This window comes from Lissotriton helveticus, chromosome 5_1 (assembly GCF_964261635.1).
Source record: "Lissotriton helveticus chromosome 5_1, aLisHel1.1, whole genome shotgun sequence".
Lineage (NCBI taxonomy): Eukaryota > Metazoa > Chordata > Amphibia > Caudata > Salamandridae > Lissotriton > Lissotriton helveticus.
In genome coordinates this window covers 1,904,643,245-1,904,671,073 of record NC_136065.1, presented here as the reverse complement: position 1 = coordinate 1,904,671,073, position 27,829 = coordinate 1,904,643,245, and the positions used below count along the sequence as shown (strand labels likewise).

At 48.7% G+C, this 27,829-nt stretch overlaps 1 protein-coding gene across 7 annotated transcripts in view; it reads right to left on the bottom strand.

Annotated features, from left to right (window-relative positions):
- Positions 1-737: 737 nt before the first annotated feature.
- The window catches only part of ACLY (ATP citrate lyase), a 362,794-nt gene continuing 335,702 nt past the window's right edge, over positions 738-27,829 (bottom strand). For all 7 annotated transcript variants that reach the window (XM_078645438.1, XM_078645433.1, XM_078645436.1 and 4 more), the window contains 2 exons: positions 7,646-7,722; positions 738-2,537 (listed from right to left, as the gene is read on the bottom strand). In XM_078645438.1, coding sequence (XP_078501564.1) covers positions 2,443-2,537; positions 7,646-7,722 — 172 coding nt within the window. In that variant the 3' untranslated portion in view covers positions 738-2,442. The remainder of the gene's footprint in view (positions 2,538-7,645; positions 7,723-27,829) is intronic.

Below are 27,829 nucleotides of genomic sequence, written 5' to 3'. Positions count from 1 at the left end.
GAAGGGCGCGTCCAAATTTATATAAGTATAAGTGCTAAACCTTCACAGGAGGGAGAGAAAACTCAAGGTTTTCTTTATAGAATCCTCACCTACCAGGGGGACCCACTGGTGGCATGCTTCATCATAGGGTCCGTTCTGTTACGCTGCAGAATGAGGCATGATACGATCTACGAAATATGAGAACTATACTATTCTTTCTAGCTCTTCCCAATTTTTAACCTAACCGCCTAGGCAACAGATTAAAAATATCATTTACCCACACTCGGCAATTATTTTTTTACCTTGCACTCCTATCCCTTCTCATATACAAAAATAAACCTCTTAAGACCTCCTGCGTATTCCGTAGGTCGCAGCACGCCTCATTCCGCAGCGGAATGGGATTGATGAAGCAGGTCACCAAGGGATAGCCCTGTTGGGTGAGGATATTATAAAGAAAACCCTGTGGAGGTATGGACAGGCTCTTTGTTTCTTGACGATACTTAATGGCAATGATAAATATTGTAGGGTCTGATATTTGAAAAAACAAAGAAGGGGAAAACTGGTTTTGGGGAAAGTACCCAGACTTGGATACAATGCTAAGAAAAACAAAGAAAATGTACGTTTTCTGGTCATAGTTTTTGGGGAAGTTAGTGATTAAGTACAGTTTTTTATGAACTGTAGGAAATTGGTCTTGCTTAGAAAATATTTAGGACGTTACACCACCACGAAGAGAAAACCATGAAAAAAAAGAAACTTGCTTTGGATATGACTGTTTTATTCTGGATTAACAGGAATATACAGAAATGGTAGTATGTTGAAGAGATCTTAACACAGTGACGAGTTAACTTAGAGCTTATGCATTAGGAGTGCTTCAACAACATCCAGTTTTAGCTAAAGTGAATTTGGAGGTAACACAGCACTGGCTGTGTCAATACAGTAAACTGCATTAGACAGAAAGAACCAAAAATAATTCACAGTATCAAACACATTGGCATATTAAGACTCGCTCAGACAGACGATGCAAACAAAGATATTCTAGTGAAGTTTCAGTGGTCCAGATTTACACTCCGCAATTAAGCACAGTGCAGAATACATCAAACATTGGCTTTGAAACATATCCACGGGCAGCAGTGACATTTTATGTTGAACTTTACTTTAAGGTATCACATATGCATTCTTCCAAAATTTATTACGGTAGTAATCTAGGTTAATGGATGCAAATTGGAGTCTGGATCATCTCAATCCCAAAGAACCAAACCCGGAAGGCCATTCTGGAAGTAGATTTTCAGTTTCATCCTCACCCACTCAAGGACATTTTAATTCAGGATTATCCATGTTGTGAGCCCAAAAACTCATGCTGCATGCATTGATTGTGGTGTGTATTTCACTCCTCGGGATGAAGTTTCACTGTAAACCAGGCCTTGATTTAAAACAAATTTCCAATGAAAAGCAATGGTTGAACGTGCACCTGACTTTGTAAAATTTTGCAGATTTACCAGTGCATTGCTGCATCCAGCAGAGGAAGGAAACAACTTCTGCTGCCTGTACCAGACCATTAATCTAATCAAAAGCAAGAGGGCCAGCTCACAAATAAATGATTAGACACACAAGCACTTAAATTCAATATTACAGACGTCATAACTCCCAATCAATGCACATTGAACATTGCATCACAGCTCCTTCCAAATACAAAGAAGAGTTCTGTAACTGTTTTTGTAATGGTATCTAACAGGTATAACTGCTGTATGAGCGAGCAAATTGCTTGTAAATGTTTTGGTTCACGCAGGTTCATACCAAATCTAAAAACTAAAAATATTCCTGAAGGCGACAGATAATTCACCGATTCCATCAAACATACTTACGCATTGCGCAAGCTTCCCTGTACTGCTTTGCCACTGGGCTCTGAGCTCTAGCATCCATGTCGGCGTAATAGAAGATATCGGTTAGAGTTTTTTTTGTTTTTTTGGGTGGGTATTTGCCAAAAGGACCTAAATGATCTTCCAGATGTAAGGGACTTCAATTACAGAATACACACCCACATGAAAGAATCTCTCAAATCCACCAAATATCAATTTTCCATTAATTCTTCATTACTGATACTGGAGGACCTTCATAATGGTAATCGAGAAGACCCAGACAGTGGACAAACAGAACGTAACAGAATATTTAGCCACTCCCATCCATTTTAATAAATACAGCATTAAGCTTAGGCAACAACACATGAAATCTCGACACGTATAAAAAAAAAAGAAATAATAACCCTCCCATCCCTTGCCCTCCAAAAAAATAACTTTCAATATCACAACTCTGAAGTGCATTCCTTAAAAAATGTAACTGGTGATGGCTGCTGTACGCGTGTGGCTGTCTCCAGCGCATGTCTCATCAGTAGCGATTCCTTCCTTGTCTCAAGGCATGCTTCCTCCAGACCCTGAGAGATCTCCTTCATTGTTTCCCTGGGAATCATTACATGGTCATATGCTCTGGTAGCACGTAAGAGATATCGTCCCACGGGTGGCGGTACAGACCTTGTTTCAGCCTCTTCTGATCCAAGTAGTGGCCTGAAATGACAAGAGAAAAAAAAACTGCTCTCACACAGGTCCAATGCAATTGAGTCTTTATGTAGCCCCCGGCCAACTATATTGGTGTTAATACACTTGACATCATGCAGCTATCCCCTCAGACATCAATCTTGTCAAATACTGAACAAAACAAACACACGTTCTGAATTCCTCCCCCTTCATTCCCTTTACTCTCAATAGTATATTTGCTGCTATTTCTAATTACTAATGCAACTTATGCATATTTTTGGAAATGTGACAATCACTTAAGACTAATTCTTTTTATGTTTTTCGAAAGTATATCTATTTTGTCAGAACGTGCTTCTACCTTTAAGGGGCTTCTAGGCTATTTTTTCACTAGAGGTGTCAACTGATTCTACTTTTGTCTTCTAAGGTTCTAGAAATCAGCACTTTTCCTCTGTGACTTCTCCCAAATAAGCATTTGCTTCTCTTCTCCAAAAATATATGTACTTTCATTTTACAGCTTTTAAAAATGATTAGAATTTGAGGGCTTATAAGGCAGGGTCTTTGACTATTTTGTCTGATGCCCGATGGAGCTACTTGGTTTAGCTATAGGGGAGATGGGCCATGGATTCCCTCCTTGGTCGTCACCCACCCAGTCGGTCTTTAGGCAGACTTCTTTTCGGCTCTCCTTATTGTCTCTTCCCTAGCTCCTATCCTCTCTCCCCTGAATCTCTCCCCTTGCCTGCTACTCTGCCTACCCCCGGTCATTTGTGCCATTTGACTAAGTGCTCCTTCTCCCCTTGTTGGGGAAAGATCCAATATTTATACTCTGGAGTCTCAGCGAACCCGCTGAGTGAGTCCACTGCGCCAAGGGAGCCATTCACACTTGAGGTATGGTATGGCACCCCTTGCCAAAGCACTCCCTCTCCCCTTTTTGGGGAAGGATCCAGTATGTAGGCCTTGGAGTCTCAGAGACCGCTCTGAGAGAGTCCACTGCGTAAAGGGAGCCTCTCGCAATAGGCTTCCCCTGGCATCACAGCTTACTGGACTTAGGACGTTGCCTTGACTCGTCTACCGGTTTGTGTCCCCGTCACCCCTCCCCCTCTTCTCCCCATGCTGTGTCTCTCACCCTCCCCTCCCCTCCTCTTTCCCACCTTCATTATCTGTCTACTTCCCCTACTCCAACCCCCCCTGCCTTCTTTTCCCCTTACGTATTTGTGCTTATTGTTTATCTCGACCTTACAAGTAACTATGTTTCCATGCTCTAAGAACTGTGTAACCTTTGTAACGATGTAACCTGTAACTATGATCTGATGCTCATGTAAAGCGCTCTGATACCTCCGGGTCTAGCCAGCGCTATATAAAACTTTTAAAATAAAAATAAATAAATAATTAAATAAAGTTGTAGAAAGGTTCAAAAGTGTAGCAGAGATCATGCTGGACAGCAGGCTGAATTCAGAAAGCAGTAGTATTTTTTACTGAACCGTTTTGAACACAAGTTCAAAGACGCCGAAGAAGAACTAGTCAGCATGACGTGGGACCGCCCACGAAGGGGGTGGGCGGTCTGGCGTCATGTTGACTGATGTGACTGTCACCAGGGGCAGCAGCACAACACAAGTGCGCATGAGTGGGGACGAAGTGCGAATTTTCGCACCGTGCCCACTCATGCGCACTTGTGTTTTCCCTTGTTTGCGCATGCCCATTAGAGCCCCACGGCCTCCTAATGGGCATGCTGCGGGTGAAAATTAGCCGTGCCCTAAGCCAATCCTGACACCCCCCCCCCCACACGAGCCGCGACTGTAATTGCACATATGTCTAGCTTTTGCCTCGCTGCTGTAAACATAGCCTACCTGTTTAGAGGACGGGCACAAACTATGATCGTTATGAAAGGCCTAACAATGAAACCTTCGCCGTTACAGAAAAACACAAATCCTGACTGGAGAAACTCATGAAAGGCAGCAAATACGTTGTAAATTGGCAGTGAGGCTAATAAAAAGAGAAGGCACTGTGTGTGGAGTGGGCCCTGCACATTCCTCTCTCTCTCGACCTGCCCCTTGGCTCCATCCCTGCCTTGCACAATGTTCTCTTGTGTTCACATGCTACAAACTTGAGGCTCTGAACATTGCACAATGCAGAATAGTTTGTGTCCATCAGCCTATAGCTATCGCAACATATTGCGGGCTCAATGCAAATATGAGGGGATGTTTCTACTGCAGACAGTAAACGGACAAGACAATCGTGTGCAGGTGAGATAATTACAAACGGTGCTTATACTGTAAACTGTGCACACTACAGTGACTAAACAATTTTAGTCTGTAAAATTAGATTTTTTTAAATGCATTATTTGCTCACTGTTTTTTTAAAACAATTCTCAGTGGGATAACCCCTCTGTCGATTCACAACATGCATCTGCAACGTTTACGCCTCACCACTTTCAAATGTCACCAGCCACCACTGGAAACACTTAGGCGGATCTTTCATGTGAACACAACTTGTTTTATACAGGGGGAACGGCAGACAAACCACAACAGCAGTCTAAACTGGCCCTTGGCTTTACTTCTTCACACCACGGTTTTCTACTTGCTCTCTAGTTTTTCACCCTTCATTTAAAACGTTTGCTAACTTAGGTCTAAAGGATGGCACCCCTAAGGCTGCAAGGCATATCTGGTACGCCCCCACAGATCCAATTTGGTGCCCAGCTCTTCTATTTTGCTCACCCACCTTCACTAATGATTGTTATGAATCTGGTTACTGTTTTGTACTACCACTTGTTAGAAGTCAATTTCATTCAATAACTAGTATTTCTGTGAAAAGCTTCTGTGTGCTACTCTTGAGCTTCCCTCCAAAAACATTATCTCATTGCCTATTGTTTTAGAAACTTTCACAAGAACTTGCTTGACTTTGATTTCACGGATATTGTGCAGTAGTGTCCTTAGGTGTTGGGTTTTGGTGGTTGTGAATTCCTCTTGGGTCTCTTGGTTCACTTGCAGAGTACAGGGAAGCAGGTATGCTGCTTCACAGGAGTTCTTAGTTCCTGGGTCAAGTGCTGGCAGGTCTCCCAGGCTTTGGAGAGACAGCTGCTGCAGGACAAGTCATCTTTTGGCGCAATAGTTGGTCAGAAGGCAGGCTGACAGGGTTGGCGCCAAGTCAGTTGCTGGGTCCTCAGTTCTTGATCTTTGCACTCTTCACGTCAGTCTTCTTGTTTCAGGTCGGCAAGGTCTGAATTTTAAGTGCCTGGGGCTCCCCTAAATACCCTTAAGGTCACTACACCCCCTATATAATAACTTCCTGTGAGAAGTGGGCATAACCTTGTCCTAGAGTTCCTAAGTTTGCCAACACAAAGATCGCTAACTCTAAATCGTCGTGTCCACCTTGGATTAGGCCACCTTAGGGGTGGTACTAGACTGAAGGTGGGCATGACTACCTGACTAGCTAATTTTCCTGCATGTTCAGGTGTGAAAGAGCTATGGATAAAGAGGGTCAGCTTCCTCTTCTGTGAAGGGAGCCAGACTCGCATTTCAAAGGTGGTAGCTTCATTGAAGCTCCCTGGCCTTGGAATACTAATCAACAGGTCATCCTGTGGGAGAGGGTGTGAACACCTTGTTTCCGAGCAGGCTTTGTTTTTGACCTTCTGAGAGCAAAGGCTCTCACCCCCGGGGGTCAGAGACTCGTCAGCCAACACACTAGGGGCTGGTAGGTTTTCAGGGGGCGCCTCAGTGCACCTCCAATCGAAATCACATCAAAAAGAGGCAAAAAGTGGGGGTGACCATGTCAAAAAGGGGCACTTTCATACAATGATCAATAGGAATTACAATACAAATCGTGTGCCAGTCCTAGGATCCTTGCTTGCTGCCTTGCTTTTCAGGAGAAGGACAAACCTGAAAAAATACCCCAGCAAGTAGAGCTGTTGACTGCTTGAAGAAGGTGGTGTTAGCAGGCAGAGTGGTCAGCCTCTTCTGTCCCTGTCCCAGGGGGTCTCCATGGTAGCTCCTGGACAGTCCCTAGCTTGCCTGGTCAGAAGTTCAGTGTTCTTTGCGGGGCAAGGTTAAGCTGAGTAAATCCCTACAAACACAATCAACTCAGCTGTTTAACTTTTAAGCTCCTCTGAGTGGGAGCCCTTGTGAGCTCCGCTTTATTCCCCGTGGGTGGTCCCAGTGTGGGAAAATGTAACAGTGTTCTTCAGATTTCAACATAAGACCCCTGAAAGTATGTTGTTTTGAAAATCATCAACCAAAACCAGGAGTTTCGAAAATTTTGCCTGTTAAGAAATTCATAACCCATCATTACCCCGGTCCTCACACTGCCGGGCCCATGGATCCAAGTGCCGGGGCAACAGTAAACATCTTTAACCCCCTTCTGAGGACACCTGTTTATTTCTGCTGGCCCTTTCTCCTTAACGATCATCATGTGTGTGCCAGGTTGGGCTTGGCACTGGTTGCCGGCAGAGGGTTCTAGGCCCGAGAAAGATCCAAGACCTAGCCATGAGGTGTGGAGCTAGCTGGAGAGACTTTGGTGGGTATACACGGGCTACCTGCACAGCACAACACTATCCTGGGATTCACTGTCCTTCAGTGTGTTAACTCCCAGTGCCCACCCTGCAGGATGTAAAAGAGGACAGGGGTGCACCCCCAGAGGCACTACAGCCATGCAGAAGAATGTAGATGAACTCGGCAAAGTCCATTTAAAGTGTCCACAAAGCTCATGCGACTGTTGCGCTTCACTGAAAAATTAAAAGGAAACATTTTCTCCATAAAAGTGTAGCCTGGAAGTGAGCTGGTCTACAAGCGCAATCCCAGAGACCTTTCGAACAAGGGCTAACAGCACAGTGAAATTATTTGTCAAAGCCTGTAGTCCAGGCCTGTAGCCAGAAGTTACTTTATTATGTAAACGATCTGTTAAAGCCTGTACCGATGGGTTTATTGATTGGGAATACTAGGTGTCGGATATAAAAGACAGAAACTGTTTATTAGGAAAAGCCTATTTGTAGGTTGTTTTTTTCTTCTTCCTATGTTCATATGTATTTTCATGAATAGTATTTAGCTTTATGCAAATTATTTTTTATAGTCACGTAAAAGCACTGGCACACAGCTGTTGCCCCAGTACTTCCTGAATGAGTTCCCACATTAGCAAGGAGAACAACTTACCAATGAAGCCCATGCTTCTGCCAAGTACAAAAATACCATTCAGTGCACCAATTTCTATATATTCATCAGATTCTTCCCTGGAAAAGGAAATAAAAACACCTTAGCTTTGCAGATCAGTTTAAACAATTTCAGTCAGCATTTCCCTACCTGGCAACATTGATTATGGCAGACGTCTTCAAACATTTTTACTCTGAGCCCCCCTAAGCAAAATGTCGGGCTCCCTCCAAAACATTATGGCCAGACTTGGGGTGTTTGGGAGTGGCAGTGTTGTTCACAGGGGTGGGGCTTAGGAGAATTTCAGGGGTAGGGCTTAGGAGAATTTCAGGGATGCTTTTTCTGTAGCTCAAAACCTTAAATGTAAAAATAATAAAAAGAAACCAGTATCTCAAAGAAAAACATAAATGGACCAAAAAAACAATACTCCGTATAATTAGGGTGTTATTAGACCCTCACACTCCTGGAACTCAACGTTTCTGCACCTGCTGCACTAATGATAGCTGCAGCCCTGCGTAGCAGATTGACTTTTCTGCCTTTCACCCTTCCCTACCCTGCGTGGCCCTCACTACAATCCTGAAACAGACTCTCTGTCCCTTTTAGAAAAAAGTGAGCTACCACAAGTTGCCTCCATTGTGCAGCAAGGATTTCCCCAGCTCGAATGCTAGTAAGGCCCAAAGCCTGTTTTGGAAAGTACAACAGTCATGATTGTGATTCAGTGGGTCCCTTACACCCCTGTGCCCCAGTGCCACTTTACTGCTTTGCAAAGAAGCGGCTGTTATTAGTGAAGCAGGTAGTCTCCCTGCTCTTTATAAACATGGGCCCCAATCTTGCCATATCCCATGGACTCTTATCTCTCAGAGGCCCAAGCTTAGGTGTCTCTTCTCTTTCAATATTTCCCTGCCTTGGGCCATTGGTATTGCACCGCAAGGGTACAATGGGTCCTAATGCAGGCAATAAACGATAGTTAAACATCCCATTGTGGCTTATTCGGCATTTCACACCCGTGGCCCTCTGTGCCACTGGACCCACAGCACCAATTAGGACAGTCCTACGAGGCAGGCTTCTTCCACTGCCCACTCTCAACATAGGCTGTCTACCCCTTAGTGTCATAAAAGAAAAAATAAGAATAGTAAAAAGCCCCACATCTCCCCACCCCTTTTCGTTTCTTGGACCCTGTTCCTGCGCAAGAAGGGTGACCTGGACCCAATGCTTGCAAGGAAAGGAGTAGTTTCTGTCCTGTATCTCCAGTTCTGTAGTAGGGGTATCTCTGTTATAGTCATAATCTAGTGAATAGTCCCGCCCATGTGCGTGGACCCCGGCAATCAAAAATAATCTCTTAAGTTGTCAGAAAATTGCAGAACTGCAAAGACACTTAAGAGAAAATGTAAAGACAGATAATGCAGCCTATATCCACAGGCTACACTGTCCAGTACTTCAACTAGAAATTCCACCAAAATAACACACAAATAGCACAGCCTGCCCAGTTTCCTCCATAGAGAAACTTGCCTCTACCAGTAAAAGCCTCTGGAATGATAGAGAGGAAGGTATGGACAGACAAGCCCCATAGGCTGCCATTATGTGGCTTAAATAGGATACTGTGCCTTTAAGAGAACTTTCCAGAACTTCTCCCAGTATCCCAGAATGCACAGCAGGTCCCACTTACTTTTAGCTCTTTTTGAAGGCGTAACACGCCAGACCTGTAGCATTCCTTACATGAATATCTTTCTCCACCGGGGAGGCGGGAGGGCGCTTATGACTATAACAGAGATACCCCTACTACAGAACTGGAGTTACAGGACAGAAACTACTCCTTCTGTAGTAGGGGATCTCTGTGTATAGTCATAATCTAGTGAATAGAATGGCAAGCCCATCCCCACACCAAAGCGGCGGTGGGGAAAAGAGAAATAACACCACTACTGTGCGAACAGATTTCGCAGCGAAGCCTGCCCAACCTGAGCGTCTGCCCTGGCATCAGTGTCCAGGCAGTAATGTTTAGCAAAGGTATGGACCGACTCCAAGTGGCCGCCTTGCAGATTTCTGCAATTGGAACATTACGGAGCAAAGCAGTCGTGGCAGCTTTGCCCCTGGTGGAATGAGCCTTAGGTTTACCCCCTAAGGTCTTATTAGCTTTTTGGTAACACAACTGTATGCAGGACACAATCCAGCTAGAGATAGACTGCTTAGAGGTCGCAAGACCCGTCCTGACCGATCCATAATTGATAAACAATTGGTCTGACCTACGAATATCTTTGGTTTTATCCAGATAAAATTTCAACACCCTCCTAACATCCAGGGAATGTAAAGACCTTTCCGCTGGAGATGAAGGATTCTAAAAAAACGTAGGCAAAGTTATGGTCTGGTTGACATGAAAATCAGAAATAACCTTGGGAAGAAATTTAGGGTGAGTACGCATAACAACCTTAGCAGCATGAAATACAGTATAAGGTTCTTGGCAACACAACGCCTGAATTTCACTCACCCTGCGGGCCAATGTAATGGCCACGAGGAACGCCGCCTTCCAGGACAGGTGCTGCAACGAAGCCTTATGAATAGGTTCAAAAGGCTCCTTCATCAATCTGGACAGCACCACATTCAATTCCCATGAAGGCGAAGGAAGCCTGACAGGAGGGAATACTTTCTTCAAGCCTTCCAGAAAATCTTTGATCACAGGGATCTGGAAGAAGGAAGTCTGTGAAGGGCATTTCCTGTAGGCAGTCAAAGCAGCGAGATGAACCTTAATGGAATGAACATTAAGTCCACACTGCGCCATATGTAGAAGGTATGGAAGGATGACATCCTCCTTGCACGTCGTAGGGTCATAGTTCTTGGACTGGCACCAGATACAGAACCTCTTCCACTTGTAAGCATAGGAAGTCCGAGTGGAAGGTCGTTTAGACTCCTTCAGTATGTCCATGCAATCTTCTGGCAGATTCAAATGACCATATTGCACAATCTCAGGAGCCATGCCGCCAAACTCAAAGACGAGAGGTTGGGGTGCAACATCTGTCCCCCGAACTTCGTGAGAAGGTCCGGCCTGCACGGCAGCCGTATGTGAGGAAGGAGAGACCGGTGAAACAGGTCCGTGAACCACCACTGCCTGGGCCATTCCGGAGCAATCAGTATCATCCGCGCCCTGGACCGGGCCAGCTTGATGAGTACTGCCGGAATCAGGGGAATGGGTGGAAAAGCGTACAGAAAGCTGTTCGACCAGTTGATCCATAACGCATTCCCCAGCATCCCCCGCTGGTAGTACCTGGAGGCGAAGTCTCGGCATTTGCTGTTTTCGGCGGTGGCGAACAGATCTACGTCTGGCATCCCCCACCTTGCGAAGACTTCTCCTAGCACTTCGTCGTTTATGACCCATTCGAACAAGTTACTTACCTTCGGTAACGCTTTTTCTGGTAGATACAATATCTGCCTGTGGATTCCTCACCTTGTGATTCCTCACCTTGTGAATATCCCCCTTGCGTCAGCAACATTCGGAAATTCTTTTCGTAGCCTCGCGCCGACGTGGACTTGGACGTCATAGAGACACGGCATCGCACGCGACTCGGCTGACGTCACAGACGCCTATAATAGGCCCACGCCGGCGTGATGACATCAGTTCCGCCCTTTTTTCCGTGCCATCGAGTCACACGGACGTACCAATGACAATAGATATATACAAAGTATACACAGTACACAATAGGCAAGGCAAAACACACAGTGTAAAGCAAACGCAGGAAAGCAATTGTAACATTTCCTTGACAACAAAATAAATATACATTACATTACAGCAACTCTGGCATAGAAGAGTGGACAACGGGGAGGCGGGTGGGTCAGTGAGGAATCCACAGGCAGATATTGTATCTACCAGAAAAAGCGTTACCGAAGGTAAGTAACTTGTTCTTCTGATAGATACATCTGCCGTGTGGATTCCTCACCTTGTGAATAGAGTCCCACAGCAGTCCCCACTCCCGGAGGAGGGTGTCCACTCTTCTAAACTAGGAAATCCTGAAGGACAGAGCGCGCAAAATGGCTGTCCCTCCTCACCTCGGAATCCAAGCAGTAATGCTTCGCGAAAGTGTGGAGGGAAGACCAAGTTGCCGCCCTACAAATGTCCTCTACAGGAACACCTCTAGCCAATGCTGAGGTTGACGATTTAGCTCTAGTAGAATGAGCCCTTATACCCTCTGGAGGTTCCTTACCGGCCAAAGAGTAGCAGATCTTTATACATAGTATGATCCATCTTGACAAGGTTCTTTTATGGACCGCTCTTCCTCTTTTGCAGCCAGCAAACCCAACGAAGAGCTGGTCATCCAAACGACAGTCTCTAGTTCTGTCCAGGTAAAAAGAAACCGCCCTCTTAGGGTCCAGACGGTGTAACCTCTCCTCCTCCTTGGAAGGATACGGGGGAGGATAAAAGGTAGGGAGGGTAATGGATTGACCAAGGTGAAAAGGAGTAACCACCTTAGGAAGAAAAGCAGCCCTGGTCCTAAGAACCATTCGATCGGCATGAATGGTCAAGAAAGGGGGCTTGGAACTAAGAGCCTGAAGCTCACTTACCCTCCTTGCAGAGGTTATTGCAACGAGGAAGACTGCCTTAAGAGTCAATAGCCTCATAGGACATTTGTGAAGAGGCTCAAAGGGAGCACCCATCAGAAAGGTGAAGACAAGATTTAAGTCCCACTGAGGCACAATAAAAGGAGTAGGAGGGAACTTATTTGTGAGGCCCTTCAAAAATCTTAAAACTACAGGAGACTTAAAAAGAGATGGCTGGTCAGGCAAACAGAGAAAAGCTGACAGCGCAGAAAGATAGCCCTTAACTGTGGCAACAGCAAGCCCTTGCTGCGCCAGAGAAAGGGCAAACAGGAGAACATCAGACAAATGGGCTCTCAAAGGGTCAATAGATTTCTCCCCACACCACGTGACAAATTTTGACCATCTATAAGAATAGATGGACTTAGTGGAGTCACGCCTGGCTGACAAGATGACATCCACAACGTCAGGCAGGAGGGAAAAGGAATTCAGGTTCCCCCGTTCAATCTCCAGGCATGAAGGTGTAATGTCTGGAGGTGGGGGTGTAGAACCTGCCCCTCCATCTGAGAGAGGAGGTCTGCCCTGAGAGGGAGACGGAGCGGCGGGTGAGAGGAGAGGTGGAGAAGATCTGTATACCACACCCTTCTTGGCCAGTCCGGGGCGACCAATATGACTTGGGTCCGGTCTTGGCGAATCTTCCTCAGAACCCGAGGAATCAAAGGTATGGGAGGAAACACGTAAAGGAGTTGTCTTCCCCAACTCAATTGAAACGCGTCCCCAAGGCTCCTTGCAACGGATACTGGAGACTGCAGAATGACAGGCAGTGAGCATTCTCGCGAGTGGCGAACAGGTCCACCTGAGGAGTTCCCCACGTCCGAAAGACGTGACGAACCACCTCCGGGTGAAGCCTCCACTCGTGGTCGGCCGAGAACTGCCGACTGAGACTGTCTGCACGCACATTCAGAACTCCGGCCAGATGATTCGCCATCAGACAAATCTGATGGTCCCGAACCCAGGACCAGAGACGCAGAGCCTCCCTGCAGAGACACTGCGATCCCACTCCTCCCTGCTTGTTGATGTACCACATCGCGGTCGTGTTGTCCGTCAGGATCTGGATCGACCGACCGCGAAGGGAAGGGAGGAAGGCCTTGAGCGCCAAACGTATCCCCCGCAATTCCAGAAGGTTGATGTGAAGCAACCTTTCCTCTGGAGACCAAAGACCCTTGACCTCCAGATCCCCCAGATGAGCACCCCACCCTAGAGTGGATGCATCCGTTATTACTGTGGCCACCGGAGGAGGCAGCTGAAAAGGCTTCCCTTGAGACAGGTTGCCTTCCACGCCCCACCAAGACAGATCCGCCGCAGCTTCTCTGGAGATCCTCACCGACTCCCTGAGATCTCCGTTGTGCTGATACCACTGCCTGCCGAGGCACCACTGGAGTGCCCTCATTTGCCAGCGTGCATGGTTGACCAACAGAACGCATGAAGCCATCAGACCGAGCAGGCGAAGGACCTTCAGGGCTGGAACGACCGCTCCATTGTAAAATAAAGGAATCATTTCCTGTATGTCGCGAATCCTTTGAGGTGGAGGGAATGCGCGACATACAGTTGTGTCCAGTACAGCACCTATGAACAGGTTGCGCTGGGAGGGTACCAGGTGAAACTTGGGTAAATTTATTGAAAAACCCAACCTGTACAACAACTGGGTTGTCTCTTGCAGATGTTGGAGCACTTTCTCCGACGACTCCGCTTTGATCAGCCAGTCGTCCAAATATTGAAATACCGGGATCCCCGACCTTCTGAGATGTGCTGCCACCACCGCCATCACCTTGGTGAAGACTCGAGGCGCAGTAGTAAGTCCAAACGGAAGGACCGCAAACTGATAGTGCTGCGATCCCACCGTAAAACGGAGATACCTCCTGTGCGACTTCAGGATTGGGATGTGGAAATACGCATCCTGCAAGTCGAGCGACACCATCCAGTCTTCTTCTAGCAGCGCTTGAAGAACCTGAGCAAGGGTGAGTATCTTGAATTTCTCCTGTTTCAGATAGAGATTCTAGATCCTGAGATACAGGATTGGACGAAGTCTGCCATCCTTCTTGGGAATCAGGAAATACCGGAAGTAGCATCCCTGACCCCTTTCCTGCTCTGGAACCACCTCTATCGCACCCTTTCTTAACAGAGTCAGCACTTCCTCCTGTAGAAGTGACAGATGTTCCTCGGTGCAAAAGCCGTGGCAAGGAGGGTAATTGGGAGGGAATTCCCGAAAGGGAAGGGCATACCCATTTTCCACAAGATTGAGAACCCAAAGATCTGATGTAACCGATTCCCAATCCTGTAGAAAATGGGTAAGCAGACCCCCCACCGGACCCACATGATCCTGAATGGCGGATCTAGGGCTGCTTTTCTGAGGCAGGGGGGTTGGAAGAAGTGGAGGAGGAAGAGGCCTGACGTCCACGAGGACGCGCTCTTTGCTTTCCCCTGTACGACCTGTACATGGAATTTTGCTGCTGCTGCTGTTGTTGCTGCTGCTGCTGACCTTGTCGGTAATTCCGAAAGGAAGAGCGACCAAAGCCTCTGAATCTCTTGTTGGTCGAAGAGCCCCTGATCTGGAGACCCAAAGACTTAGCAGTCGCCCTGCTGTCCTTAAATCTCTCCAGGGCCGTATCAGCTTTCTTCCCAAAGAGACCAGATCCATCAAAAGGAAGATCCAGTAAAGTCGCCTGAACATCCGCCGAAAAGTCCGAGGATTTTAGCCAAGCTGACCTTCTTGTGGCGACAGCAGTGCCCATGATACGCGCCACAGAGTCCGCAGTGTCCAGACCACTTTGTATAACTTGGCGAGCTGCTGCCTGTGTATCTGAGATCACCTCCTCAAAATCCTTCCTGCTGGCATCAGGAACCTTAGGAATCAGAACACGCAAAGAATCCATAAGGGCATCCACATACCTCCCCATCAGACAAGTGGCATTAGTCGACTTCAATGCCATGCTTGCAGAGGAGAAGGTCTTTTTAGCAACCTGATCTTGTTTCTTTGCTTCCTTTTCACAAGGAACCTGGGGAAAGGCACTTACATTCTTTTTAGAACAGGCTGCTTGAATGACTAGGCTCTCAGGTGAAGGATGAGAAGTCAAAAAAGCAGGGTCTTCAGGTGCAACCCTGTACCTTCTCGCCACACTCTTAGAAACCGCAGGATCTGACAATGGTTTCTTCCACACCTCCAAAATGGGCTCCGTCAAGGTATCATTAAATGGAAGCAAAGGCTCTACCACGGAATTCGGAGAATGCAAAACCTCAGTGAGGATATTGGCCTTAAATTCCACCGTTGGCAAAGTTAATTGAAGAAGATCAGCAGCCTTCCTCATAACCAAATGGTAAGGTTGGGCATCTTTAGAAGGAGTACCAGAACCTGAGGGCAACTCCCACTCTGGAGAGAAATCCAGGCTTCCTGCATCAGCCAACTCCTCAAAACAGCTCTCCTCCAATTCAACTTCCTCCATATCAGAATGTGAATCCAAGTACCTTCGCTCTTCCAAAAGGCGTTGAGCCTCCCTTCTGGACCTCTCCTTCACACGCCTCGCAGCCGGATCCACCAGCGGCTCCGACGGATTCGGGATCGACGTCGGTATCAAATCTGATGGCTCAGTGGGATGCCCTCGAGGACGATCTGGAGCGGGCGACACCGGAATCGGCGTCGACGGCCTCGGCGGAGCCGGAAACTGCCAAGGCGGCATCGGAGCCGGCATAGAAGGCATAAACGGAGCAGGATGATAGGAGTGAGGAACTCCTAAACTAAAAACCAGAGGACCCATGGGACCGGAAGGCGCACCAGAGGGGTACCACGCCCTTGAGAAAACGTCATATATAGCGTTCAGAAACGCTGAAGGGTCCTGGCCTGGTGTTGGAAAGGGCGGCTGAAAACCCTCAGGCTGGCCATGAGGAGGGTTTGGATTCGGCTCTTCGACAGGCGCGGAATCCACATCCTCCTGGACCTCTTCCTCTTCTCGGGCCGGGGACGGCTCCGGAGACGGATTCGGAGCCGGAGCCCGCACACGCGACTCCGAAGGTGAGGCCCCACCTTCAGGCTCAGAGACATCCAGAGTAACCACCTTACCACATACCTTCTTTGGTGACCTCGACCTCGAGCCCGACTCCTTACCGGAACGACGTCGGGACTCATGTCTCCTCTTCTTATGCTTCTTCTTCGAAGCATGATCCGAAGCCGACCTCAAAGACGACCCCTCTCGAGATCCAGACCTCGACTTCGTCCTCGACCTTCGAGAACGAGACCTCGACAATTTCTCCTTCCCAGCCTTCAGCTTTGCTACCAGGAGCTTGGTCTCTCTTTCCCTCAGGGCCTTCGGGTTCATCTTCCGACATGATGAACAACCATCCACATCATGGTCGGAACTTAAGCACCAGATGCAGTCATTATGCGGGTCGGTAATAGACCTCATTTTACCGCACTCCCTGCAGGGCTTGAAGCCGGTCTTCTTAGATGACATCGTCAAAAAGACAGGATACAGAGAAGCAGAAAATGGCAACAAAAAGGCAACAAAGTACCAGTCGGCTACAGAGATTCCCGATAACCGTTAGCGTCGACGATGCGGAAAAAAGGGAACTGATGTCATCCCGCCGGCGTGGGCCTATTATAGGTGTCGGTGACGTCAGCGGAGTCGCGTGCGATGCCGTGTCTCTATGACGTCCAAGTCCACGTCGGTGCGAGGCTACAAAAAGAATTTCCGAATGTTGCTGGCGCAAGGGGGATATTCACAAGGTGAGGAATCACAAGGTGAGGAATCCACACGGTAGATGTATCTATCAGAAGTGATTTTCCTGGAGCAGGCTGCTCAGTGCGTCCGCCTGAACATTCTGCACACCTGGTAGATGAGTGGCCGTTATCGTCAGTCCTCGGGCCGGAAGCCAAAGCCAGATCGTCTGCGCCTCCTGCGACAGGGTGCGCGATCTCGAGCCCCCCTGCTTGTTGAGATAATACATCGTGGTCGTATTGTCCGTCTGTACAAGCAGAGAGTTGGTCTGAAAGGACGGATGAAAGGCCTTCAGTGCCAAGTGAACAGCTCTGAGTTCCAGGAAATTGATGTGATACGTGGTCTCCATCGGAGACCACGTTCCTTGAATCTGTAGGTTTCCGGAGTGCGCTCCCCAGCCTTGGAGAGAGGCATCCGTCACGACAGTCTGAGTGGGAATGTCCTTGTGGAAGGGGACCCCTCTGAGGAGATTCTCAGCTGAACACCACCACTTCAGAGACTGAAGAGCATGCAGAGACAGTCGTATCCTGTCGTCCCAAGATCCTTTCCTCTGATTCCACTGGTCCTCCAAGCACTCTTGAAAAGGCCTCATGTGCAGTCGTGCGTGTGGCGTTAGGAAGATACAAGAGGCCATCGATCCCAGTAGAGAAGACACCTTCCTCACTGTAGTAGATGGAGTGATCATAAGAGCCTGAGCCTTCCGAAGGAGTGATAATCGTCTCTCCTCCGAAGGAGACACGCTTGCTGACAGCGTATTGTTGGAGGCTCCCAAGTACTGTATGCACTGGACCGGAGTCGGGACAGACTTGGACATGTTGATGTGCAACCCCAGCTTGTTCAAGAGAACACACGTCTTCTGGAAGTGTGCTTGAGCTTCCGAGAAGGAGGAGGCCTTGATCAACCAATCGCCCAGGTACGGGTAGACGAACACCTTGTTCTTCCTCAGGTGCGCTGCTACCACTGCCATGCACTTCGAGAATGTTCTCGGCGCATACTTCAGTCCGAATGGCAGTACTGTGTATTGATAATGATTGGCGCCGACTTGGAATCGCAGGAACTTCGTGTTTGTGTGCAATGGGCACATGGAAGTACGCATCCTGTAGGTCTATAGCACATAGCCAGTCTCCCTGTTGCAACTGAGGATAAATCTGATGCAACGACAGCATGCAAAACTTTTCTCTGCGAATCCACTTGTTTGCCTGTCGCAAGTCCAGAATGGGCCTGAACTCGTTCTTGTCCTTCTTGCGAACCAGAAAGAACCGGGAGTACAGACCTCTTCCTCTTTGAGACCGAGGTACGTCTTCTATCACCCTTTTCCTTAACAGGATATCGGCCTCCGCCTGGAGCTCGCGCAGCTGAAACTGCGAGCTGACCGGTGGAATTGCTGGAGGCGGGCTGGTGAACCGAAGACTGTATCCATTGCAAACAATATTCAGCACCCACTTGTCCGGAGTAATTTTTCTCACTGTGCCAGAAAAGATTGAACGCTTCCCCCCACCAGAGTTAATAACGGATGTAGGGGAAGTAAGCGCTCAGGGCCTAGACCCGGCCGGGCCTTTAGTCGCCGTTGCCGACTGTTGGCCGCCTCTGCCTCTCTGGCGCTTCTGGAACGGCCTTCGGAACTGCTGCTGTTGTTGCTGCTGTTGCTGTCCCGAAGACTGGCCACGCCCTCTGCCCTGTCCACCGAACCGTTTCTGGAACGGGCGGTACGATTTCTTGGTATCCTTGGGCTTGTCCGAGGTCTTCGACGTCGAGGAGCCCCTCGACGTCGATCGGCGGTGTCGCTTTGACGGCGAGCGCCTATGCCTTCTTCTTCGACGTCGATGGGTCGACGACGAAGACGCCGTCGACAGTGATCTCGACGGCGGCCTACCCAGGCCTTTCGACGTCAACTTCTCACGCCGTCTCGACCCGGAGCCCCGGGGAGATGGGGATCACACAGTCGTCATCCCTCTCGATGTCGTCGTCGAAGCAATCGACGTCGACGGAGACCGGGACCGTTTGCTGGGTTTCCTGCCTCTGGGGAGCCCCCCAGAGGCCTCAGCAGAGGCAGAGGGAGCCTTCCCAGTCTGCCCAGACCCACCTGCAGCCTGCAGCCGTCTCTATTTCAGGCCTTGAAGCCTAATCTTCAGCCTGTCCCTCAGGGTCCTTGTTGAAAAGGTCTAGCAGATGTCACAATCTTCAGGGACATGTGCTTCAGGAAGACAGAGTATGCAGATGTTGTGTGGATCAGTCTTGGCCTTCTTCCTTCCACATGCTGGGCACTTGTCGAATAGAGCAGGCATTTTAGAGCCCTAAAAAGCCTGAACAAATACACAGAAGAGAAGGGAAACACCAAGTACATCAACTGAAAACACTTTTGAATCAAAAAGTGCACAAAATTCCAATACACCCTTGAAAAAGGGAGAGCTCAATGCACCAGGGTCCTGTTAGCAGGAGCCGGAAAAAAGAACTGAAAGTAAGTGGGACCTGCTGTGCATTCTGGGATACTGGGAGAAGTTCTGGAAAGTTCTCTTAAAGGCACAGTATCCTATTTAAGCCACATAATGGCAGCCTATGGGGCTTGTCTGTCCATACCTTCCTCTCTATCATTCCAGAGGCTTTTACTGGTAGAGGCAAGTTTCTCTATGGAGGAAACTGGGCAGGCTGTGCTATTTGTGTGTTATTTTGGTGGAATTTCTAGTTGAAGTACTGGACAGTGTAGCCTGTGGATATAGGCTGCATTATCTGTCTTTAAATTCTCTCTTAAGTGTCTTTGCAGTTCTGCAATTTTCTGACAACTTAAGAGATTATTTTTGATTGCAGGGGTCCACGCACATGGGCGGGACTATTCACTAGATTATGACTATACACAGAGATCCCCTACTACAGAAATGGGCCCGCACGCCACTTTTTGCTAGTACGACAGGATTAATTAGAGTGTAGTAGTGGCCCCCTCCCTCCCTAGATCCCAGTGGTGCCTCAGCACTAATGGTAGTGATTGTTTTTCTTAAAATAAAAATAAAAATGTTATAGCACCTTCTCATATGGGCAATGTCTGTGACGCAATCCATGGATCTTGCTTCTTTCCTCTTTATTCTGGGGGAATTACTCCGAGGCCCCAGCAATCTGGACGATCAAAGCTCTGCTTCTAAATGCAACACTGCTGGACAACCTGCCACCCCATAACTCACTCATGTGTCGAAATTAGCAGGTTCTGCGAGGATCGATGTGCCCCTGCTTTTTACATTTTACAAAAACAGTTGCCATATTTTTTTGTTAAAAAACAGCCATCCATGGAAATGAATATGCTACTTACCAGTATGCATCTGTTCTTGGCATGTAGGGCTGCTAACATTCATATCTTAGCATTAGATCGCCGCCTAGTGTTGGGTCCGGATGATCGCACATTGTTGTCCTGGAAGAGTCTTCGAAGTATCCTGAGATAGGTGGCTCCTCCCCTGGACTACAGTGCGCATGGGCATCGGCTCCATCCCCAGATTGTTTTTCGCCATTGTGGCCGAAGATGGAGTGAAAAGTGTAAAGGATGTCCATGCTAATGATTGAATACAATAGTATATCTGCAGCTGCGACAGGCACCGGGGAGGAGGGTGGGCGATATGAATGTTAGCAGCCCTACATGCCAAGAACAGATGCATACTGGTAAGTAGCATATTCAGTTCGAGGCATGTGGGCTGCTAAATTCATATCTTAGCATAGAATACATAGCAGTCCCTCCATCAGCGGCGGTTGCCCGTGCCAGCTGCAGAAACCTGAAAAAGTGTTTTGAGAACAGCCTGTCCTACAGCAGCTTGCTGCTTGGAATGCACATCAACACAGTAGTGCTTTGTAAAGATATGTGGTGTAACCCACGTGGCTGCTCTGCAAATGTCTTCTAAAGGAATGTTCTCCAGGAAAGCCATGGATGCCCCCAATTTGCGTGTGGAGTGCGCCCTTGGGGGTATCGTTAAAGTGCGCTTGGCCTTTTGGTAACAGATTTGGATGCACTTAACAATCCACCTGGCTATTCCTGCTTTGGAAATAGGATTGCCTTTGTGCTGTGGTGAGAAGGCAACAAAAAGTTGTTTTGTTTTCCTAAAGTGTTGTGTCCTGTCTATGTAGTACATCAACGCCCTCCGTACGTCTAACGTATGTAGCATTCTTTCCGCCACCGTTTGTGGGTTTTGGAAGAATGCCGGCAAGTCAATAGTTTGGTTGAGATGAAACTGTGACACCACCTTCGGAAGGAATTTGGGGTTAGTACGTAGCACTACCCTATTTGGATGAATCTGAATGAATGGCTCTTGGATTGTGAGCGCTTGTAGCTCACTAACACGCCTCAGTGACGTAATAGCAATTAGGAAAGCTACTTTCCACGTTAGGAACTGGAGTTCACACGAGTGCAGTGGCTCAAAGGGTGGTCCCATCAGTCTGGTGAGGACCACATTGAGGTTCCACACCGGAGCTGGCGGTGTTCTTGGGGGAATGACTCGTTTCAGACCTTCAAGGAAAGCTTTAATGGCAGGCACCCTGAAGACAGAGAGATGCTGCCTATTCTGAAGATAAGCTGCGATGGCGGATAGATGTATCCGAATAGAAGTGAACGCTAGATTGCACTTGTAAAGATGTAGCAGATAGCAAATGATGTTATGGATAGATGCATCTAGCGGGTTGATGTCATTGGCCGTACAGTAAATGACAAAACGCTTCCATTTTGCAGCATAGCATGCTCTGGTAGTAGGCTTCCTTGCCTCCTTGATGATGTCCATGCATTCTGGAGGTAGGCGTAGGTATCCAAACTCTAGGACTTCAGGAGCCAGATCGCCAGGTTGAGCTGTTGCGGATCTGGATGCTGAATGTCTCCATGGTTCTGCGTCAAAAGTCTGGGCGTGAGGCGCAGTCTTTGATGCGGCACCACTGAGAGTTCGAGGAACGTGGTGTACCATGCTTGGCGCGCCCACGTTGGAGCAACCAGGATGAGAGTCATCGAGTGCTGCCTTAGCTTTCTTGCCACCAGCGGTATCAGAGGGGCTGGCGGAAAAGCGTACGCAAATTTGCCTGACCAGTTCATCCATATCGCATTCCCCTGCGACTGTGGGTGAGGGAACCTGGCGGCAAAGTGTTGGCATTTTGCGTTTTCTTTTGTTGCAAACAGGTCTATCTCCGGATGACCCCACTGCTGGAAGTACGGGTGGAGTACAGATGGGTGTAACTCCCACTCGTGCATTTGGTGGCTGTATCTGCTGAGCAGATCCGCCATCCGATTGTCCTTGCCCGGGAGGTGTTCTGCCATGAGGAAGATGTTCCTCTGAATGGCCCACCGCCACATGCCCTGAGCCAGATGAGACAGCTGTGGCGAGTGGGTGCCCCCCTGTTTTTGAATGTAGTACATCGCGGTCATGTTGTCCGTCCGGACTAACACTACCTTGTTGCACAGATGTACAATGAAGGACTTGAGCGCCATGAAGATTGCCATCAGTTCCAGATAGTTGATGTGCATCTTCTGTTGCTGCGTCGTCCATAGTCCCTGCACTGTGTAAGTGAGCAGATGAGCTCCCCCTCCCTGGAGAGATGCGTCCGTTGTCAGGGTAATCTGTGGCACTGGCTCCTGGAACAGTCGGCCCTTGCAAAGGTTGTGTGGAGTCCACCAATGCAGAGAGTCGTATGCCCGACTGGTTACCAACACTAGGTCTGTTAATTGGCCCTGAGCCTGTGTCCACTGATTTGCTAAGCACTCCTGTAGCGGGCGCATATGCAACCGTGCGTGAGGGACTATGAAGATGCAGGAGGCCATCATGCCTATCAACTGCATGAACACTCTCGCAGGAAGCGAGTGTTGTGGTCTGAACTTCTGGATCAGAGACTGCATGCTGTCTATCCTGACTTGGTTTGGTTGAGCCATGGCCGTCAGGGTATTGATCGTCGCACCTAGAAACTGCCGGACATGTGCCGGCTGGAGATGCGACTTTGGGTAGTTCAACGAGAAACCTAGATCGTGCAGGAGATGAATGGTAGTCGACATGTCCGCGGCGCACTGTTGTTCCGACTTGGCTTGTACGAGCCAGTCGTCCAGGTAGGGGTAGACATGGATGTTCTGCCTCCTGAGGTGCGCCGCTACTGTCGCCAGACACTTGGTAAACACTCATGGGGCTGTGGTCACTCCGAAGGGTAGGACCTTGAACTGATAATGTCTGCCTTGGATAGTGAACCTGAGGTATTTTCTGTGGGACGGGTGTAGTGGTATGTGGAAATAAGCATCCTTGAGGTCTAAGGTTGCTAAGAAGTCCCCTTGGTTTAACAAGGGAAGAATCTGTTGCAGTGTGAGCATATGGAAATGTTCTGACAGTATATACAGATTGAGGGGACGTAGATCTAGAATGGGTCTGAGAGATCCGTCCTTCTTTGGAATAAGGAAGTACAGGGAATATACCCCTGTGCCTTCCTCCTCTACTGGCACGAGCTCGATTGCGCCTTTTTGCAGCATCACCACTACTTCCTGCTGCAATAAGTGCAAGTGCTCTGCGGACATAGGCCGTTGCCTTGGTGGAATGTTGGGTGGAGTGGATTTTAACTCTAGACAATAACCGTACTGTACAAGTTGTCGCACCCACCTGTCTGTGGTGATGTTTCTCCAGACGGGCAGGAACTGCTGTAGTCTCCCCCCGACAGGTGTTAAGTGGTCGGGGGGCAGTGACAGAGAGTCACTGTTTGCTTGGGGCAGAGGAGCGGGAGTTGTTGTTCCCTCTGCCGCGTCCTCTGGTGCTGCTTCCTCGGTAACCCCCCTTGTTCTGTTTGGGGTACGAGGATTGTGCTCCACCTCTAGAGAATTGTGATTGTTGACCCATCTGTCCTCTGGTGACTCCACGTGCACCTGAGCGACGAAAATTATTGCCACGAAACTGTTGTGATTGTAGGGCCCCCATAGACTTAGCAGTTTCGGTGTCTTTTTTAATCTTTTCAAGGGTGGTGTCAACATCTGGACCAAACAGTCTATCAGGATTGACTGGCTGATTAAGTATGGTTGTTTGTATGTCAGGTTTAAACCCAGATATGCGGAGCCACGCCTGTCGTCTCAGCATGACGCTAGTGTTAATGGCCCTAGCTGCTGTGTCTGCGGCATCAAGTGCACACTTTATGGCTGCGTTGGAGATCAGTTTTCCCTCTTCTATAAGCAGTTTGGTGCCCTCTTGAAACTGCGAAGGCAGGTGTTCTAAAACCCGCTCTAGGGTGTAGTAATGCGCCCTATCATAACGTGCCAAGAGTGCCTGTGTATTTGCAATACGCCAAAAATTGGCAGCCTGTGCAGCTACCCTTTTGCCTCCTGCCTCTAGCACCTTGGACTCCTTATCCGGGGGAGGAGCTTCACCCGTTGTTTGGGAGTTGGCCCTTTTGCGGGCATTTGCGACCACCAGGGAGTCAAGCGGCAACTGTCCCCGAATGTATGCAGGGTCTGCAGGTGCTGGTCTGTACTTCTTTTCGATACGTGGATTGACCACTCTCGCCCTGGTAGGTTCCTTAAAGATGTCCGCAGCATGTTTGAGGACCCCTTTGAGCATAGGCAGTGTCTTTACTGTCCGTTCAGAGACTGAAAAAGTGTCAAATAGAAAGTCTTCTTCTACTGGGTCAGCATGCATGTCCACGTCATGATTAGCAGCTGCCCTTTCAATGAGTGCATGAAAACCTGCAGAATCTTCTGTTGGGGATGCACGTGCAGTGAAAGGCTGTGGGTCTTGCCCCACATCTTGGGTGCCTTGGTCACCAATGTCATCATATGAATCCGGCTGTGCATCTGGTTCATTGATGGGGAAAGTGTATTGGTCATCTTCAACATATCCCTCACCCTCAGAGTGTTCTGGGGAAGGAGTTGGGCTCCTTCTTGGAGGAGGCTGGATAGGTTCCATGAGGCCTGAAGCGTCCTGAGGAAGTCTTTTCTTCTTTAGGGGGATGACATAGGAGTCCACTGGCTGTGAAGTGATCCTCCTCTTGTAAAGGGTCAATTTGCCCGTGTCTGCGTCGATAAAACGCTCAGAAACCTCTTCAGAGTCGAGTACCCGACTTGAAAGTGCCCCTGCCGTTGAAGAATCCGACTTCTTTGGCGTCGATTTCGTTGAAAAGGCCTTAGGCGTCTCCTTTGGCGGCAGAAGGAAGAGAAGTTTACCCGCAGGCTTCACCGGAATGTCCATCGGCTTCTGCGGCGATGGCATCGGAGCCGGCGTAGCAGAGGCCATCTCCCTGATTCTCTGTAGTGAAGAGGCGATGGGGGACGCGTCACTTACAGTGGCCTTTGGCGCCGACGAGGAAGTCTTGACCTTGCCCTCGGATCCGACGTCCTGTCGGCCCTTCTGAGTTTTGGACGATGATGCCGCAGCCGTCGACTCAGAGTCCTTGGACCGATGCGCAGACGTGCCAGCCTTCGATCCGTGTGATTTTGTCGGCTCCGTCACCACCACGCGTCCGACTAACGGAATCCCAGTCGGAACCAGAGCCGTGTCGCCGGCTTTAGCGGGCTTTGCCGGCGTCGCAGCGGTTGACCCGTGCCGACCACCCTTCTTAGAGGATCCCTCCTCTGGCGCCGATTTCGACCCTGTGGAATCGACAGATTTCTTCGACTTTTGTGGACCGGAGGTCGACGGAGTCGATGAAGCAGCGGGTGTAGTCTTCTTTGGTGGTACGGCCGCCATCTTAGGGTCGCTCGAATCGATAAGTTTCGGTTTCGTTTTCGGGTCGGCCATTTTAGGTGTAGTCGATACCGTAGGTTTCAGTTTCGGTTTCGATACGGGCTGCGCAGCAAGTATGTCCGTGGCCGGGCCTGAAGGCGGGGCCGTGGCTTGCGGTACGGGGTCTTGGGTAAGGCCGACAGGCGATCCCGTGACCCTATCTTGAGGTTCGTAACCTTCGGGGCATAGCTCGTCCCCTGAGCTATCTTCCGCGGCCCCATAAATCTCTTCGACGTCCCCTACCTCGTCGACGTATTCAAGGCCTTGATCTACGACTCCGTCGTCGTCTTCCGGATCTGCCTCGACCTCCGTCTCGGGCGGGGAGATTTGAAGATGATGGCTCTGGTCCTCCTCTTCTCGGTCGCCGAAGATGTTTTCTGGATCCGGGGCCGCTTGTCTGGCTTCAAGGCGCACCGTGCGCCGAAGCTTGAGTGTCTTCTTTGACCTAAATTTTGCGCAGGCCCTGCAGTTGTCTTCGTTATGGTCTGGTGAAAGGCATTTGTTACAGACCGGGTGCACGTCGATATGTGGGTATTTGGACCCACAGAGCGGACAGTACTTAAACGGACTCCGCTCCATGCTGGAAAGTTGCGTCGTGTCGCGATGAGAAGGCCTCGATGTCCGAAGAGTGCAAGCACTCCGTCGATTCCGACTCCAAGAGACGGAAGAACTCAAGACCGTGCGCAAACAATACCGACGCAAAGAATACAAGGCCTTTTGGCCGTAAAAAGTTAGTTTTTCTCGGTTCCGACAGAGAGACGTCGAGACCGCATCCGAACCCAATGGCGGAAAAAAACAATCTGGGGATGGAGCCGATGCCCATGCGCACTGTAGTCCAGGGGAGGAGCCACCTATCTCAGGATACTTCGAAGACTCTTCCAGGACAACAATGTGCGATCATCCGGACCCAACACTAGGCGGCGATCTAATGCTAAGATAGGAATTTAGCAGCCCACATGCCTCGAACACAGTTAACGTGGACCTTGAGGTGCCTCTGGATGAAAGTGAAAGGAAAGGTGGTGGAGGTTCATGCTGTGAAGCCGAAGGAGGGACAGAGCTAAAAACATAACTGGGCTGTCTCACCAAGGTGCCTGCAACTTGACAATAATGTAAATGTGTACAATTGGTTATTAACTAGATATAAATGCTGTTCGGGAGTCAGGATAGGCTTCAAGTCATGGAAAAGTTTATTTTTTATTTTTTAGAAAGGTACATAAGCATATTGAGTTGAGGAGAGTGCCTGTTTAAAATTCTCTCTTTCTACAGGGTCACCCCAGATTTTTGCCTTCTGTTGCGGAGCCCATTTGTGTTTGCTAGAGGCCTTTGTGCACTTTACCTCTGCTACCGAGGGGTAAAGTGATTCTGCCCACCCCTTCAAACATGTTAACATTGGTATATACCCGATTTATACCATTAATTTATTTGCAAGTCCATGGTATATGGTACCACAAACCCAGAGCCTGTAAATACATTTTTTGTAGAGGACTGCAGCACTCGTGCCACCCACAAAAACAGCACTGCAAAACATGTCTCCAGCCCTGCCATTGCAGTCTGGCTGTGCAGCTGTAATCTGCTAATGCAACCTAGAAAAACAAGCCTCTTGCCAGGTCTAAACCTTTCTTTTTTATACCTAATATCACCCCTGAGGTAGACATGAAATGCCCAGAGGGCAGGGTGCATGGTATGTAAAATGTAAGACATGTATATATAATCTTTAACATGTCCTGGCAGTGAAAAACCTCCAAAGTTATTTTTTACTGTGGCAAGGCTGGCTCTCCTATAGGTTAAAACGGGCTTACACTATCAACTTTAATAAGTGCTAGATCCTGTTTGGGAGTATCATACAAATTGCTCAATTATTCGTTTTAATAGTAATGTAACATCCAACCTAATGGCCCAGTTGGATTTTCTATTACTATTTTGGGAATGCCACTTTAAGAAAGTTGTAATTTGCTGCCTAAAACTAAAAGGCTTCCCTGCCAGTTTACAGCCGGCATCCGACACCTGAAGGCTCCCTGTGGTGAGATGTGCATTGCTCCCAAACAGGGGACAAAATGCTTTTGGTGTAGGGTGGCGACTCATCCCTTGATAGGATGGTCAATAGGTTGTATCTAGAGCTGGGCGGAGCTCGGAGCTTTATTCTGCGGAAATCCACAGAGTTACCGAAAAACTCGGTTGAGATTCCGCGGAGTTCCGCATCCTCG